General features: G+C 50.8%; 1 protein-coding gene across 1 annotated transcript; it reads left to right on the top strand.

The window, feature by feature from the left end:
- Nucleotides 1–5,036: 5,036 nt before the first annotated feature.
- Nucleotides 5,037–15,677, top strand: KRT79 (keratin 79). Its single transcript, XM_055566375.1, has 9 exons — nucleotides 5,037–5,513; nucleotides 7,367–7,587; nucleotides 8,645–8,705; nucleotides 8,827–8,922; nucleotides 12,307–12,471; nucleotides 12,678–12,803; nucleotides 13,748–13,968; nucleotides 14,668–14,702; nucleotides 14,931–15,677. The coding sequence occupies exons 1-9, from the start codon at nucleotides 5,037–5,039 to the stop codon at nucleotides 15,134–15,136; spliced, it is 1,608 nt and encodes a 535-aa protein (XP_055422350.1). The 3' UTR covers nucleotides 15,137–15,677.
- The last annotated feature ends 1,974 nt before the right edge of the window (nucleotides 15,678–17,651 follow it).

Below are 17,651 nucleotides of genomic sequence, written 5' to 3'. Positions count from 1 at the left end.
TTAATTCAGCACCAATGCTATGCCACAGCCTTATACATGTGTTCTAAGGGCATTTAGAGGACAGGCTGCAAGGCAGAGACAAAAGTTCCTTTTGGCAATGTGCAGCTTCTCTGCCACTTCTTCCAGCAATTCTGCTCTGCCCCAGGGTTGCATAGCTCACCTCCCAAACCCCCACCCCGCAAAACAAAAACTGTGCAGGTACTCAGCTCACTCTCCTTAGAAGGCAATTTATGGAGTATCTATATTGTTTGACTAAGTCCTGTGGGCATCTCACACTTAAGGGATTCCTTCCAAACCTCCACTATGCTCCCTGTATGCCCTCCATCTCCTCCATCCCCACTGATGTTTTAGTAGCTCTCATAGCTTGCTCCCTAGTTAATTACCTACAGTAGGCTCTATTCCCAACCAAGGACAGCTCCATTCATCCCTGTTCTTTCTTCTTCCCAAGACTGTGCCCATTTTTCTCTCCCTTGGAAACCTTCCCTAATTCTGCATGTCAGAATGCACCAGACACTTCCTGGCACAGCCTGTTGTGATTCTTGACTCTGTTTCTATATGGTTCTGGTCTGGAACCCAGCTTCCATATTAGTCTGAGACCTCTGGGACCTCTGGGTGATCTGCACCCTGGGTGGGGATCAGCAGCTCAGCTTGTGTCTGGGGTTTGTTGGGGACTTGGGACTGAAACTATGCCCATTTCTCCTGCCTCTTGGTGTTCATCCTGTCTCTGGGCCTGTCTGAACGTGACATTGGAAACTTCTCCCTCCCTCTTTTTCAGGGAGCTCTGCAGGAAACCGGGAGTGTGGGCATCAGAACCAGGTTCTAGGAGGGTGGGAGAGTCACCTTTTCATCCCCCATCAGCCCATAGGCTCCTACATGTCTTCTTTCCTTTTCCTCCTCTCTACCCAGCCAGCTCCCAATTCCATGGCCTGAGCTGCAGGTTCAGTTCAGTTCAGCTCAGTTCAGTCACTCAGTCATGTCCAACTCTTTGCGACCCCATGGACTGCAGCACACCAGGCCTCCCTGTCTATTACCAACTCCTGGAGTTTACCCAAACTCATGTCCATCGAGTCGGTGATGCCATCCAACCATCTCATCCTCTGTTGCCCCTTCTCCTGCCTTCAGTCTTTCCCAGCATCAGGGTCTAGGTCACACCATTGTTCTCTGCTTTAAGGGGAGGCCAGCCCTTTTCTCAGACCCATAGGTTCTCTCCATCAAAAGTATCTAAGAAGGAGCTTTCCAGCCTTTGCCTTCTGTGAGAGAGACATTAGTGGGTGAGCACATAGTCCTAGAGCTAGACTTCTTGGGCTTGAATCCCGGCTCTGCCCTTTGCTGCTGATGTGACCAGTTCCTTGACCTCTCCTCTCCATGCTTTAGTTACCTCACCTGTGAAAAGACATTCGTGACACTAATACTCAGCTCAAAGGGCTACGGGGGGATGGGAACATTTAGGGTCCTAGAGGGAAATCAATGTACTCAAGAGGGTTCAGCTAAATGAACTTTAATGAAAGGAATCCTCACAGAGGTGTGGGTGTGGCTAAGGACACAAACATGGGATGGAAAGTCCAAAGGTGGTTAGTGGTGGGAAACCATTGCCACTCCCATCACTCCCCACTTGCCCCTCTGGCAGGAGTGGCCAAACTCTGATTTGTCCAGGGCACAGAGGTTTTCTGGGGTGTGGGATTTTCAGTGCTAAAGGAGGATGTTCAAGCATGTTAGTTGCTCAGTCATGTCTGGTTCTTTGCGACACCATGGGCTATAGCCCTCCAGGCTTCTCTGTCCATGGAGATTCTCCAGGCAAGAATACTGGAGTGGGTTGCCATTCCCTTCTGCAGGGAAACTTCCCAAGCCAGGGGTTGAACTGGGGTCTTCTGCATTGCAGGCAAATTCTTTACCATCTGAGCCACCAGGGAAGGGGCTAAAGTGGGATAGTCCCAGGAAAATCAGGAGGGGATGGTGGCTCTGTATAGTGCTGAAGAGATGAGAGAAAGAGTGGATGACTGATTGGGTGATAGAGATGTAGGAATAGGTGGAAGCTGTAAGCATGGAGGAAGGGAGCAGGGATAGGAGGAGATGTAGGAATAGGTGGAAGCTGTAAGCAGGAGGAAGGAGCAGGAGAGGAATAGAGCAGGGAAGAAGTACCTCCCATGTCTCCCAGATCTCCTGCTAATGTCCCTGCTCCTTGGCTAACCCCCACCTCTGGAAGCCAGAGAGCCAGGGAGTGGCCTGCAGGGATCAGGGAGGTCGGGGAATCAATCGGAGCAGAAAGGATGCATATGGAGAATCCCCAGTGTGGGGACTGGATGTTTTTGTTTCGAAGGTGTTTTTGTACCGAAGGTATTTGCCCTGTAATGAGTGCTTAATAAATGCTGACTATAATAATTGTTCCTATTAGATGAGAAAACCCTGCCCTGGATGGGGCTCCTCAAGGGCAGTGACTGTTTTCTTCACCTCTGCATCTTTCCTATCGTTCAGCCCATGTTGGGTGCCAGGTTGATGCCATCGGCTGTCTTGCCTCATCCGTTTTATATCAGCAGCAGCATTCTGTCCCCTCTGCTCCTGTGTCCTGTGCAGGGAGGGGCCCTGGACAGGAGAGGGTCTCTAAAGATGCTCCTTGGTTCAAGCAGCAGAGGTGGGGAGGGAGCCACGCCTCTTCGGCTACGGAAGAAAGGTCTGAATTTGGGTGTCCTGTATAAAGATGAGTGGAGAGCCAGACTGGAGGAGGCAGAGTGGCTCCCACACTGTCTGGGCTGGGGCTGGTGAGACTGTCTCTGATAGCAACTGTGGGCTTCCTCCGTGGCTGTCACCAGCCCCCAGCACATGCCTTGGCACTGAGTGCCAGGTAAACACAGGAGGGTGTCAGTCCCTGGGGAGGGGTGGAGGGTGTGTTTGTGGCCAAGTCTACTCTCACCCTGCTGTGCCTGACTCAGATGGCTGACATCACTCCTTTCCCCACTTGCCACTGTCTCCCCCTCCCATGCTCCCTGGGGAAGAGATAAGGAATCTGAAGAAGGGGTTACAGCCTCAGGGACAGGACACAAAGCTCAGCAGGGAGTGATGGTTCAGTCTTGGGATGGAGGGCCAGCGCTTTTGAAAAGACTTCCCTGGCGGGCCCTGGTCATAAGCAGAGGCAGGGGGGCCCAGAGAAGTTGAATGTTGTCCAAGGACACATTGGAGGTGAACCTCAGTGGGGGTTCACCTCCCAGCTCAGCTCCCCCAAATGCCTGGTGTCCTGACTCCAAGCAGGGAGGAAAAACCCCTTCCTGGCCACTGAGGGACTAGTTCTGGGAGCATCTTCATACCCATCCAGTGTGGGAAAGTGAAAGTGTGAGTTGCCCTCTCATGTCTGACTGTTTGCAACCCCATGGAACCTGCCAGGCTCCTCTGTCCATGGAATTCACCAGACAAGAATACTGGAGTGGGTAGCCATTCCCTTCTCCAGGGGGTCTTCCTGACCCAGGGTTGAACACGGGTCTTCTGCATTGCAGGCAGATTCTTTACCATCTGAGCCACCAGAGAAGCCCTGGGAGGCTGGATTCAACTCCTTCAGGCAACTGGGGGCCACTACAGCCTCCCAGCCACCTAGAAACCATCCCACAGCCTCCTCTGGGCCCAGAGCACCTGCTCTCTGCCTGTTTCCTGGGGCAGTAGGGGTGGTCCCTTGTCCTCTCCCACCCCAACCCCGGTCCTGGCAGCTGTGTGGGGATCCCAGCAAGAGCTGTCCCTGCTCCTTTCTTCGGGCAAGTCTCCTTCTGGGACCACTTCCTTGCCAAGGGTTGAGGTGGGCAATCAGTGGCACATCCTCACCACTTCCCTGTCCTAACACCTGGCTAACATTACATCTCCAGGTCCTTCCTCAGGGATGTGTTTGGTCCCAGCCGCCCGAGGTGGTAGGCATGGACGAGACTCTGTGAAGTGATTTGAAGAGCCCCCCAGCCTTCTGGATCGAGACCCTGGGCTCTGTGGCTGGGAAGATGGGATGCTGGGGGTATCTATAGGCTTCTTGGGGCTTTTGTTGGAGACATCTTATTTTTTTTCAGCTGTATCTTGCAGCATGTAGGATTTTAGTTCCCTGACCAGGGATTGAAACTGTGTCCCCTGTAGTAGAAGCATGGAGTCTTAACTAAGGGCAACCAGGGAAGTTCTGACGCTTTTTGAATCTGTACTATGTCCAGCCAGAGTGGGGTGTGTCCACCCACTTCCGGCTCCTTCCCAAATGGCTGGGCCCTTCTGGGGGAATGCTGCCAAGGGGGACTTAGGTGGCTGTTGAAACCCCCAGTCTTTGCCTCCTTCATCTCCTGGATTTGGCCCTTCTTCCTCCTTATTATTAAGTGCCCAGGCCTCTGAGTCAGGCAGGGACCGTCTCTGTCCTGTGTCCCCTCTGCCCAGCATAGGCTCTCTACCAGGCAGACAGTCTGCCAGTATACAACAAAAGAACTGGTTACCCCAACCCAGACTGGCACCTGTGTCTCCAGCCTGGACCTGCCAGAAGGCGCCAAGGCTGTGGGCCAGGACAGCGGGACTGGAGCAGGCCTGGGCACCCTCTCCACAGCCCATTGCCCAATGCTTCCGCCCCCACCACCCGCACAGCTTGGGCCCTGGGGCCTTTGCTTACCACAGGGGCTGGGGACCAACCCCAGAACAGAGCCCCACTGACTCAGAGCGGCCACCAGGGCTGAGTGGGAGGAGACCAGTCTGCCACTGTGTGGTGGGGGTGGCCCTGAGAGCCCGTATCATCCTGTTCCAAGTCAGGAGCACCCCAGCGGGGGAGAAGGAGGTGGCATCCGGCCCCAGACAGTCGGCTCAGCCCCAGCTCTGGAGCTCAGGTGATAACTGGGAGCTGCCCCTCCCTCCCTCAGTGGGGAAGGAACACCCCCGGTCCTCAGGGCCCCTCCCTCTCTTCCTGGGGCGATGGGGCAGGAGTGTCTGTGGAATCCAGGAGCCGGCCCAGTTGGGAAAAGATAAAAAGCCCATCAGTGGCCCAGCAGCTCACTGTGCTCCCTCCCAGCTCTCCTGTCTGCTCTGGCCCTGCTGCAGCGATGAGATCCTCCGTGTCTCGGCAGACATACTCCACCAAAGGGGCCTTCAGCTCCAGCTCAGCCAGTGGCGGGGGTGGTTCCCAGGCCCGCACCAGCTTCAGCTCGGTGACTGTGTCCCGGAACAGTGGCAGCGGCGGGGGGCCCTGCTGTGGCCCCAGCACAGGTGGCTTTGGGAGCCGGAGCCTCTATAACTTGGGGGGCAGCAAGAGCATCTCGGTCAGCGTGGCTGGAGGGGCCTCGGCGGGGCGGGCGCTGGGAGGCTTCGGCCTTGGCGGTGGGGCCTACATGGGCCTGGGGGCTGGCAGGCCGATGCTGGGGCCCGTCTGTCCTCCCGGCGGCATCCAGCAGGTCACCGTCAACCAAAGCCTGTTGACCCCCCTCCACGTGGAGATCGACCCGGAGATCCAGCGGGTGCGCACGGAGGAGCGGGAGCAGATCAAGACCCTCAATAACAAGTTCGCCTCCTTCATCGACAAGGTGGGCCCAGGTGGAAGGAGGCAGGAAGGGGTCGAGGAGTGCAAGCTGGGCCCCTGAGAGAGGGTGGGCGGGGCGGAGGCTGTTGCAACCCATATGCACTGGGGTGGGGATGGATGGAGTGACTTTTGAAGCCCTTTGGGGATGCCTGGACCCGAGTGGCTGGGTGGTCTTTATTTGCAAGTGATGATGACTCTTGAGTTGCGCGCACGAGGCCTTTTGGCCCAGCCCAGCTTGATGGTGTTGCAGTCACCATTAACGGGGTTACACGGCAGCCTTATAGTACGATTAAACAGTGGATTGTCCTCGTTATTCCTCTTAGTGGGGTGGCCTTCCTGCTTTCTGTCATTTTTTAACTGGGAAAACTGGCTTGAGTGTCAAGTCCCCAAGAACCCCATGTGTTGCCTGTTCTGTTGGTTTTGGAGGCGTTCTAAGGACAAAAATGTTATCAGGACACAGTGCAGCGGTGGGAGTTCTAGAGGAAGTCTCCTTTTGGCTTCTCCAATTCTTCCTTTCTGTTCCAGCCAAGAAGCTCAGTGTGGGGTGGACATGAATTCAGTGGTCACAGGTCACCATGACTCAGGGATATGCAGTTTGATCTGCCTTAGATCAGGGGTATTCTGACTCCTTCTCTGGCCCCCAGGCCAATGAGGCAAGCATTTCCAGGTCCACTTTGCTGCGTTGTCTACCACTACCCCAAGGCCCCCAGGCAGTGGGACCATGATGAGGAGAATCCTGGTGGATGACCATACCCTGGTTCAGTGATCTGTGGGTTTCCAAAGGAGCCTGATGCCCCCTTTCCCATATGATACTTACAGTGTTTCATGAGAAGTCAGTCTAGGTGACAGTGAGTCTATTTTTAAAAAGAGAAAATCGAGGTCTGGAGAGACGAAGTGATTTGCCCAGGATCACCTGGAGGCAGTGGTGGGCCCGGGACTCAAGTTCATGGCTTTAAGAGGTCACTGCTCCTGGCAGGTACACCTGTGGCATGGTGCCCTGGGGCCATGGAACCATGGGCCTGGGGTGCTGTGGAGGTGGGATCCGGAGAGACCGGATGGCAAAGGATGAGGCAAGCTGTTTCACCCAACCCCTCACTGTCCCCCCGACAGACTTTTAGTTCTTCTGTGGGACTGTCCCAGAGGTCAAAGAAGCAAACCCCTCTCAGGCTCTCAGAATCACGGCCTGGGACCTGGGGGCCTGATAGTTTGTCCGCGTCTGGTGTCTTAGAAGCCTGGTTGGGCAGAGAATCCCCCTGGGGGCCGATTAAACTCACACCATGAACACCCTTCTAAGTCTATAGAGATAGGGCTGGACATCTGTATTTTAAAAACTTAAAAAATGTCAAGTTTTCAGAAAAGATTCAATAATAGTACAATATATTCCTATATTTCTTTTCACTCAGATTTACCAGTTTTTAGCATTTGTCACTTTTGCTTTCTTTTTCCCTCTTTGTAGGTATATTTGTATATATACATATGTACATATATATATATACATATATACTATAGATGTATCTGCATTTGAATTTTTTGATCTTAATGCAGAATTAGGGTTCAGAAACATTGATTTAGTCTGATTTACCCAGGATAATGAGAAGAGGAGACCCAGGGAGAAGTGACTTGACTGTCACCAACCAGTAAATGACTGAACTGGACCTTTTAAGAGTCCTTGTCATTGGATCGAACTGTCTTTTTCAGCAAAGATGGTTCCCTCAGGAGCTCCTCCCCAAAGCAAGGCATAGACCCTGCACTGCCCCGTGCTGTGTCCTGGTCAGGACGGATGGTGACGATGAGCCTGGTCTTGGTCCCTCCTGGGGCTGGGGGAGGCCCCAGCCCACCCTTCTTGTTCTGGCTCAGGTGCGGTTCCTGGAGCAGCAGAACAAGGTGCTGGAGACCAAGTGGGCGCTGCTGCAGGAGCAGGGTCAGAAATCGGGCGTCACCAGGAACAATCTGGAGCCCCTCTTCGAGCGCTTCATCAACAACCTGCGGGGGAAGCTGGACAACCTCCAGAGCGAGCGGGGGAGGCTGGACTCGGAGTTGAGGAATGTGCAGGATCTTGCTGAGGACTTCAAGACCAAGTGAGGAGGGCTGGACCAGCTGTGGCCATGTGTGGATGGGGAGGGACAGCATGGGGAATCTCCCAAGAGGGGCACCCCGTTCCTGGGTCCTAGGACCCAGTTGGGTGGGCGCTCAGACAGAGCTGTTTCCCATGGGGGCTCAGGCTCTGGACCCATGGCCTCCTGGAGGGTTGTCACAGTGTGTAATAATTTTAAAAACTATTCTAAGATAGGGAGAAATGTTTAATGAACCTTTATGGTCCATTACCCAGCTTTTATAATTACCAACTCACAGCCAATCTTGTTTTGTCTTTACCCCTACTCACTTCCTTCCCCTCTTCCCTTATTGTCTTGAAGCAAATCTCATTCATCAAGTCATTTCACTCACAAGCATTTCTACTGGATGTATTCATAGAGTTCATTTGTGTAACTTCACTTAATAATATACAAACACAATGCCATAAGAGCACCTAAATCTTTTAAAACAGTAATCCTTAGTATCATCAACTATCTAATCAATGATTGAATTTGCCCTTGTTCCATAAGTGTCATAAATTTTAAAAATACAGTTTATTTGAATCAAGATGCAAGTAATGTACTACACAAATTCACATATTATGATTGGTTGAGCTGTATATTTATGAGTTTAAAGTATAAACTTTCATAACTTTCCCCACTGCTTGACACTGGCAATTTTAAGATCTTAAAAATCTCAGCAAAAGCAGCTGGACAGAAGTTGGCGTTTTCAATGACATCCTGTTGTAGAAAGTGAATGCAAAGGTTAATCACTGTTGACACGTCTTCGCCTGTTCCCATAAAGCCTCCCAAGGGCTCTGATTCAAAGACATGGCTGCTCTCCGTTGCCATATTATTGCACAAATACTGTGTTCACTTTCTCAAAGAGGGTGGGTGGATTATTTAAAGACTGTATCCCAGTTTCTCCATTGGTTGGCTGCATTACAGAACTTCTCCCCAAAGGTGTTTTTGGCCATGCAAAATCCCGATTAGGGACTCCTTAAAGCCAACTAGGTTCAGTGTCTTAAAAGGTGAACTGGGCTGAGTCTTCCTTGTGTAACAGGTATGAGAATGAAATCAACAAGCGCACTGCTGCAGAGAATGAGTTTGTGGTCCTCAAGAAGGTGAGCAGGGTGGCAGGGAGTGGGGGCAGGTGGTCTTTATCTGCCAGGGTGCTGGGCTGACTTGGAGAGGGGCAAGAATCCTGGGGGCTGAGCCCACTGCCCTTCTCTCTCTCTACCCCAGGATGTAGATGCTGCATACGTGGGCCAAATGGATCTGCATGGCACAGTGGACCGCCTGGTGGAGGAGATGGACTTCCTGAGGCATCTCTATGAAGAGGTGAGATAGCCAATGGACAGGGATACTTACATTCACATACAGTTTTGGGGATTCCTCCTGGAAGTCTGATCAGAATTCAGTAGTGCAACCTCATTGATAGAATATAGCACCTGGACCCTTAATCAATACTAGCATCCATGTCTTACGTGCTTATGATGGGCCAGGAACTGGGCTAAGTTTTTTATATAATCCCCTCAACAACTCCATAATATAGGTACTGTTATTGTCTCCATTTTATAGTCTTGGACCCTGAGGCTCTGAGTAAGTTGCCCATGCTCTCATAGCTAGCTAGAGGGAGTTGTGGAATTAAAGCTTCGTCCTTGGACTGTTATACTGTTTTCCTTATTTCCCAGTTTATAACAGAGCAAAGGATGGAGGATTTGAGACGGGTAGAGAGTGTGGATTGAAATTCCAAGTTAGAGCAGGAGGTGAGGTGTGGGTAGCAGGTAAATCACAGAGTTTAGGAGGGATTCCAGGAAACGAAGGGGCTTTGGAGACTAAGGTAAAAGCATTTCCAAAGAGAAGGAAAGAAGATGTCTTCCAAAAAAAAAAAAAAAAAAAAAAAAAGAGTCTTGGTCAAACAGCATCCATGGCATCCTTATTAGTTTGGTAATGTAGGCATAAAAGAGAATCTATGTGGCTTGATTTCTCCTTAGGGCTGTCTTGTTGGGTCCATGCCTTTCACACACAGTTTAGAGTTCATTCTAGAGGCTCATGGGAGATTTACGTCAAGTTTAACTTGGAGAAGTCTAAATCTCTCCCCTTTGAAAATGAGGACATTTCCATGTCTCAGGTTCTGGTATCTCTTCTACTGTCCATATTTCTCATGGATCTCTGGGGGTGTTTGTTTCCTTAGCCATGGCCATGAGGTCCTAGTATTTGCTCCTCTGGCCTGGACCACTGATGTCAACGAGGCCAAGGCCTTTCCTACTTTCAGTATCTGTCTTGGCTTCCATTTCCTCCCAAGCATCCTGCCCCTTTCAGTTTGATGACTGTTTCCCTTGATAGGAAAGAGCAAACGATGTAGGAGTAGAGTCGTTGGCTTGGCCTGGGTTGTCTGTAGGGTTAGCCCAATGCTGCCTTCTTGTTCTTCTTGCCTAGAGCTTACCTAGAGGCTGCTATCCACTGACCTTCACATTTCCCCAAGGATGAACTCCTCATGGTCATCCTTGGCTATGCTGCTCTCCTTCAAACATCTCTGTGTGTCCTTCAGGATGAGCTCGTGGGGGAGTGTTCTGTGTCATGCTGCTGATTTCTTAGGTGTCTCCCTAGCTTTTTCTTTACTGGGATCACTGATGGTCATTCACCATCTGGGATTTCCTCATTCTCTTCTCTTAGGATGGTCTCTCTTTTAGGACAGGTCAAGGGGGCCCAGGCCCTTTTCTCTCAATGGGAAGGAATTGGCTTTTCCAGTGTCTCAAAAAGCTTTCCTTTCCTTTGCTGTTTCCTGTCCATTTGCTGCATATTGTTAAGTACCTTCTGCACAACCGTGGAAGGACAGTCTGCCTTTGCAGGTTTCCATATGATATGTTTAGAGCCATGTTGGGACAGGTGAGGTACATGGGACAGGCCGTGGATGACTCTTCCTGGGAGGGCTGGGAGAGTTTCAGAGGAGAAAGCATTTTGGATTTTGAAGGAAGGATGGGACTTCTAAAGAAGGGGCAAGTAGAATCTGCTTGTGTTTGGGGAGCAGCAGGTGAACCAGGCATCAAGTGTGTGGGAGAATGAGGTGAGGAGGTGAACAAGGAAGGCGAGCTGACCAAGTGACCAAGCCAGGGTCACTTCCGGTGCCTCCTTGGGAGGTAAGAGTGAAGACCAGAGCAGTCGTTCCCTTGCTTGCATACCAGCTGCGATGGCTAACACAGCACTCGGTGATCGATTTGATGGTCTGGTTTTGGTCAAGCCAGATCTTAAGGAAATTCAGAAGGCCAACCACCAATCCTGGCATGTCATACAGGGCAGGAAAGTTACCTTGTGGCTTCCCTCTGGCCTGGGGGGGTCCTTGTGGGATCCAGCCCTTGCTCCAATGCCATCACTTCATCTCTCTGGCTCCTTCCCCATGCATAGATAAAAAGCTCACACCTTAACTCCACAGAGTTCTTCCCTCTCCACTTACATTAGCTCTTTCTTTGGAAAGCCTGCCCTTTTTATCCTCTAGTCCTAGCAAGAACACTCTTATCCACTCTTGGTGGTGTTTAGTAGATAGTGTTTGCCTCTTGTCTGAAAAATTCCAAGTTAATTTTCCTCAGGACCACACTCTGGCATGGGGCTGTAGAGGGACCCTGAGCCAGGGAGGGTGATGAGTGATGCTGCAAGATAATGCTGGCAATGCACGGCTGTGACAATGATTTTATCTGTGGCACATGATTCATGGGCATATTGACTGAACTTTGGAGAAGGCTGGGCAAATAATGCATTTTACTGAGCACCCACCATGGGTCATGTATGAATCTGAATCCTCAGATCAACTACATTTTGAAGGTATTATCACGGCCATTTTACAGAAGAAGAGACTGAGGCCTTGTAAGGCTTAGTGAGGACCTCAGTACCACGGCTGGTGAATGTCAGACTGGCATTCAAACTTAGCTTTGTCTGTCTTCAAAGCTTGTGTCTTTCTGCCTGGCACCCACCTCCAACCCATTCCACCTTTTAAAAGCCAGTCTAATTTGAACATCTAAATCTGTGTCTATACAGATACCAGTTTTGGCTTTGGTAGTCCTTTCTTTCTTATTTTTTAAATTGAAATATAGTTGATTTACAATATTGTGTTAGTTTCAGTTATATGGCAAAGTGATTTGATTATACACACACATATATGTATATATATATATGGGCTTCCAGGTGGTGCTAGTGGTAAAGAACCCACGGCTAATGCAGACACGCAGGGGATGTGGGTTTGATCCCTGGGTTGGGAAGATACCCTGGAGGAGGAAATGGAAACCCACTCCAGTATTCTTGCCTGGAGAATCCCATGGACAGAGAGGCATGGTGGGCTATAGTCCATGGGGTCGCAAAGAGTTGGACATGACTGAAGAGACTTAGCACAGCACAGCACAACCTCCCGTGGGCCAGCTGTGGCCCTGCCTGCCTCCCAGGGGTTCTGAGGATTAAAGGTGAGCCTGCTGGCTCAGGGCCTGGCAACAGCTAGAATGTACTCCTTCCTTCTTTAGGCTCTTGGAAGCCTGCAAATCCATACCAAGAAAGAGGTCTATTCAACTGGGACCCCCGTTTCCAGCTGGAAAGACTGAAGCTCTGCTGGCAACCATAGATTCCTTTTAGGGTGGATCTTGGAGGGGCAGGAGCACAGCCTCCTGATGCCAAAATCACTCCCTACCCCCTGCTCCCCTGGCCTGGTGCTGGAGACAGCAACATCTCTTCCTGCAGGAGCTGGGCCAAGTGCAGACTCACGTGTCTGACACCAGTGTCATCCTCTCCATGGACAACAACCGCAACCTTGACCTGGACAGCATCATCGCTGAGGTGAAGGCCCAATATGAGCAGATTGCGCAGAGGAGCAGGGCTGAGGCTGAGTCCTGGTACCAGACCAAGGTGAGAGAATGGCTGGCTCAGGGGTGTGGGTTGGGCCTGCACCCGGACCTTCCCCCTTGGTGAGAGGCCTGGGCCCCTGGGCTCCTCGGAGGCTGGGGCCAGACACATCCAGCCTACTCATCCAGCCGTGAGGGTGGGTCCAGGGGCCAGCAGCTACCCAGGTGGGCCTGGAACGATTTGACAGCTCACATTTCTTTGGTCTCCAGTATGAGGAACTGCAGGTGACTGCTGGGAAGCATGGGGACAACCTGAGGGACACCAAGAATGAGATAGCTGAGCTCACCCGCACTGTGCAGAGGCTGCAGGGGGAGGCAGATGCAGTCAAGAAGCAGGTGAGCCTCTGGTGGGGGGCCTGAGGGTCAGGCCTGGGTGTTGGCAGAGATGTGCTCAGGGGTAAGGCCTGTTCTTCTCCCCATGGATGGGATATGCTCAAATGCTGGACCAATAAGATCAAGAAGCTCCTCTTACAGGAGAGGAAACTGAGGCTCAGAGAGGGACAGGGACTTGCCCAAGATCACACAGCATATTAGCGGTAGAGTAGCCCCCTCAAAGAAGATTGATCCCATCTCCAGAAGGTCAGAGCAGGAGTCTGAGCATTCAAGAGTCCAGGTCACAGTTGCTGACTCCATCTAAGGCATGGGCTCCTCCTAAGAGCAGAGTGAAGCATTTGGTTAATGGTGAGCTTGTATGATTTATTTTATCTCTTTTGTGCTGGGATGAGTTGCAGCAGGAAGTTTTTTTTTTTTTTTTTTTTAAAGATTTCTTTCTTCCTTTTGTTTTTTGACTGTGGTGGGTCTTTGTTGCTGCATTCGGGCTTTCTCTAGTTGTAGTGAGCAGGGACTACTCTTCATTGCGGTGCACAGGCTTCTCATTGTGGTGCCTTCTCTTGTTGTGGAGCATGGGTTCTAGAGTGCTTGGGCTTGGTAGTTGTGGCACATGGGCTTAGCTGTTGCTCAGCACGTGCGATTTTCCTAGATCGGGGATCAAACCCATGTCCTCTGCGTTGCAAGAAAGACTCTTAACCACTGAACCATCAGGAAAGCCCCCAGGAGGGTCTTAAGATTAGACTTCAGTAAGAACTTTCCCAGTGGAGCTACATGATTTTGTTTGTATAGTATCACCTCCTCTCTCAGAGGAACATTTCTCTTTTCCTTCATTCTCAGTTGGTTGGGGTGGCAGTCAGGGGAGCTGGGGATGGTGATGTCTAGTTTAAGGGCAGAGAGATGGATGCAATGACCCTGGAGGGTGTGTCCAATACCTCTCACGCCCTGGGCAGTGCCAGCAGCTGCAGACTGCCATCGCAGATGCGGAACAGCGTGGGGAGCTGGCATTAAAAGATGCTCAGAAGAAACTTGGGGACCTGGATGCTGCCCTGTATCAGGCCAAGGAGGACCTGGCCCGGCTGCTGCGTGACTACCAGGCGCTCATGAACGTCAAGCTGGCCCTGGATGTGGAGATCGCCACCTACCGCAAGCTGCTGGAGAGTGAGGAGAGCAGGTGGGTGGCCCCTCTTCCCCGTACTGATTCTGAGGGCTCCCGGCCCTGCTCTGTGGGAGATCCCATGTAGTTGGTTCTTGTGTCAAGGGGAGGAGGGTGAGGGAGCAACCGTGGAACTGGGCTTGTAACTCATCACCTGAGACTCTCCTGCTTGTGTTCAGGGCCTCACTGTGTGTCTCCTTGGCTGGCACTACCGTCAGTAATCCTGATGGTGTCCGGCAGGCCAACAGGGGACAGGGTTTTCTTTTCCAACACCAGATTCTGACCCTGGCAGAAGCTTCGAAAAAAAATTCATCATCTCTGTTCTTGTGGAAGGCATGAGATGCAGAGAAAGTCACCTTAGCCAGAAAACGGGCAGCTCTGTTGTGGAGTGGGTTTTGTTTCCCATCCCATTGGAGCAGGGGCTGCTGCTTATGGCCCAAGTGTGGAGGGAGGAGAGGGCAGAAGAAGGATGGAGCTGCCTGGCCTACTGAATCTCTGCTTTCTCTGCTACACTGGCTTTAGGAGCTGGCGGAAGGGTGCCTGGCCCAGGGCAGCCCTGGGCCAAGCTTTGGTCCCCTGGTTTTGTCATGTGGCCCCCGCTCCGAATCTCAAGGCCCACTAAGTTGATCTATTGTAAAGACAATGAGAGGGAGACAGAGGGTTTTTACCTGGGCTCCTGGGGCCACTGATGCCTCACCTGGCCTGTCTGTTCCCCAGGATGTCTGGAGAATGCCCCAGTGCTGTCAGCGTTTGTGAGTATTTTGCCGCCCTGGGCCCGGCCCCAGTCCTCTGCTCAGTCCGCTCAATCTGTCCTTGAGCCCTGGAGACAGGTTCAGGGGGTCCCAGAGAATGAGCCCCCTGAGCCTGGTTTCCCAGGGCACCACTGTCTGAGTTCATTCCCATCACTCACTGATGTCGGGAAGCCCTGGATCCTCTCCTCACACGGCTGCCCCGCCTCACCTAGACCCTTTCTCTTGCAGCGGTGACGGGCAACTCCACCACTGTGTGCGGAGGCGGTGCGGCTGGCTTCGGGGGTGGCATCTCCCTGGGTGGGGGTGGAGGGGCCAGCAAGGGCAGATTTAGCACAAACGCAGGCTACAGCACCATCAAGGGAGGGCCTGTCTCTGGGGGCACCTCCATCCTGCGGAAGACCACCACGGTCAAGACGTCCAGCCGGAGGTATTAGCTGCTGTCTTGCAAGCCGGGGCCCCTGCACTTCTCTCCCCACTCCCCATCCTCAGGAGCAGGAATAGCCCCAGGACCACTGACCCAGGGTACAGGCATGCCAGACTGCTCATGGGATCTGCATTTTGGGAAGGGCTCAAATCTACCCAGGTTTCCTCCTTGGTTCTGCAACAGGATGGGAGGGGTGGTTAACGCCACCAGTTTTCGGGATGTGTTTGGATGATTCAGGGATGATATTTTGACCACAGAGAGGAGGTTGGATTTCCCCAGGCCATCTTGGCTTCTCTCACCTCTTCTGCTCATCTGCTCTGGGCTCAGGTCAGGCTGAGGGAGGATAAAGTCAGAAGTGGTCTCCCGTCTCCCACCAGACCACCCCCTCCCTGAATCTACCTATGTCCCCCTCCCCGTCTGTGCTGTGATGTATCTCAATAAATGGCAATTGCAGCTAGCTGTCTGGGGCTTGTCTGTCCTGCCCAGAGAGCAGAAACTGTCAACCGATTAACTCAGTGATGGTTAGGCAGCAACAACCACATGCTCACAATATCTCAATCTTGCTAAAAGCACATTAGTTCAGTACCATCACCACTCTAGGCTTTGGCTCTTACTCTCCTCCTGGAGGGACTATGTAAGTAGCTCCCAGCGGGACCCAGCTCCCAGCATCTGTCTGTTGCTCAGCCCCTCCCCTAATGCTACTGTGTCCCCTGCCAACTCTGCGGGGCAGGCAGCACGTGTTCAGTGGAGAGGTCTTGGGCTTCACAATAGGTTTAAATCCCAACTCTACCACTTACTAGCTGACCTTGGGCAAATTACTTAGCCTCTTTGGACCTCACTTTCCTCCTTTGTAAGGGGACAACAGAGGGTGAGATAGAGGATGGTTGGAGGGCATCACCGACTCGAGGGACATGAGTTTGAGCAAGCTCTGGGAGTTGGTGATGGACAGGGAAGCCTGGTGTGTTGCAGTCCATGGGGTCTCAGAGTCGGACATGACTGAGCAACTGAACTTCCTCCTTTGTTAAAACGGGTGTGATGGAAACATGTGTAAAGCATTTGGCTTAGAAGAGCCTTGGCAGCAACTACTTTCCTTACCTCTGGCTTCTGGTTCCCAGCTCATCATCTTGGAGTGAGATGATTTCTCTTTCAGCCCTCACAACCAGTCATCCATAAAACCCCACATTTTCCTGCCAATAACAGAATATATACTGTTCTTAAGTGCATATGGAGCACTTTCTGGGATAAATCCTGTCTTAGGCCACAAAATAAATCTTGGAAGGCAGCTATGCTCACCACTATATCACCGATGCTGCACACAAAACAAGTCTTAGCAAATTCAAGAAGACTTAAATAATATAGAGTGTCTTTGCTGACCACAAGAGTATGAAACTAGAAACCAATAACAGAAGGAAAAGTGGAAAATTCATGAACACATGGCAATTAAACAGTACACTCTAAACAACTCCAATAACCAACAGATCAAAGAAGAAATTTAAAAATGGAAATACAAAAGTATCTGGAGACAAATGAAAATGGAAACACAAAATACCAAAACTTATGAGATGCAGCAAGAGCAGTTCTAAGAGAGAAATTGATAGCTATAAACACATGTATTGAGAAAATAGAAAGAACCCAAATAAACATTTTAACTTTACACCTCAGGGAACTAGAAAAAGAACAGAGTAAGTCCAAATTTAGAAGAAGGAAGGAAATAATAAAGATTAGAACAGAAGTAGATTAAATAGGAAACAGGAAAATAGTGGAAAAGACAAAACCCCCTAAGAGTTGGATCTTTGAAAAGGTAAACAAAATTGACAATCTTTAGCTAGACTAACCAAGGGAGAAAGAGATGGCCTGAATCAATGAAATTATTCAAGAAAGAGGAGACATTCAACTGATACCACAAAAATACACAGGATCAGACTTCCTGGTGGAACAGTGTGTAAGAATCTGCCTGCCAATGCAGGGGACATGGGTTCGATCCCTGGTCTGGGTAGATTCCACATGCTGCAGAGCAACTAAGCCTGTGTGCCACAACTGAGCCCACGTGCTGCAACTTTTGAAGCCCATGCGTCTAGAGCCTGTGCCCCACAACAGGAGAAGCCATTGCAATGAGAAGCTCACACACCGCAATGAAGAGTAGCCCTAGCTTGTTACAACTCGATAAATCCCGTGCAAAGCAACGAAGACCCAGCTCAGTCAAAAATAAATAAATAAAATTATAAAAAAATACATAGGATCATAAGAGGTTGTTATGGACAACTATATGCCAATAAACTGGACAACCTAGAAGAAAGGGATAAATTCTTGGATATATATCACTTACCAAGACTGAATCAGGAACAAACTGGAAATCTGAACCGTTCAATTACCAGTAAGGATATTGAATCAGTAATTAAACATCTCCCAAAAAGGAAAATTCCAGGACCAGATGGCTTCATTGGTAAATTTTTTACTAAATATTAAAGAAGAATTAATGTCAACCCTTCTCAAACTTCTCCAAACCCCAAAGAGAATGGAAAACT

Source organism: Bubalus kerabau, chromosome 1 (genome assembly GCF_029407905.1).
Source record: "Bubalus kerabau isolate K-KA32 ecotype Philippines breed swamp buffalo chromosome 1, PCC_UOA_SB_1v2, whole genome shotgun sequence".
Lineage (NCBI taxonomy): Eukaryota > Metazoa > Chordata > Mammalia > Artiodactyla > Bovidae > Bubalus > Bubalus kerabau.
The sequence above is the reverse complement of the archived record's forward strand: the minus strand, read 5'-3'. Positions and strand labels throughout refer to the sequence as shown.

Coding starts and splice junctions, on each gene's coding strand:
- KRT79 (XM_055566375.1), top strand. CDS start 5,037: ATGAGATCCTCCGTGTCTCGGCAGACATACTCCACCAAAGGGGCCTTC. Junction 12,804..13,747: donor CAGATGCAGTCAAGAAGCAG/GTGAGCCTCTGG, acceptor CGCCCTGGGCAG/TGCCAGCAGCTGCAGACTGC. Junction 14,703..14,930: donor CCCCAGTGCTGTCAGCGTTT/GTGAGTATTTTG, acceptor TTTCTCTTGCAG/CGGTGACGGGCAACTCCACC.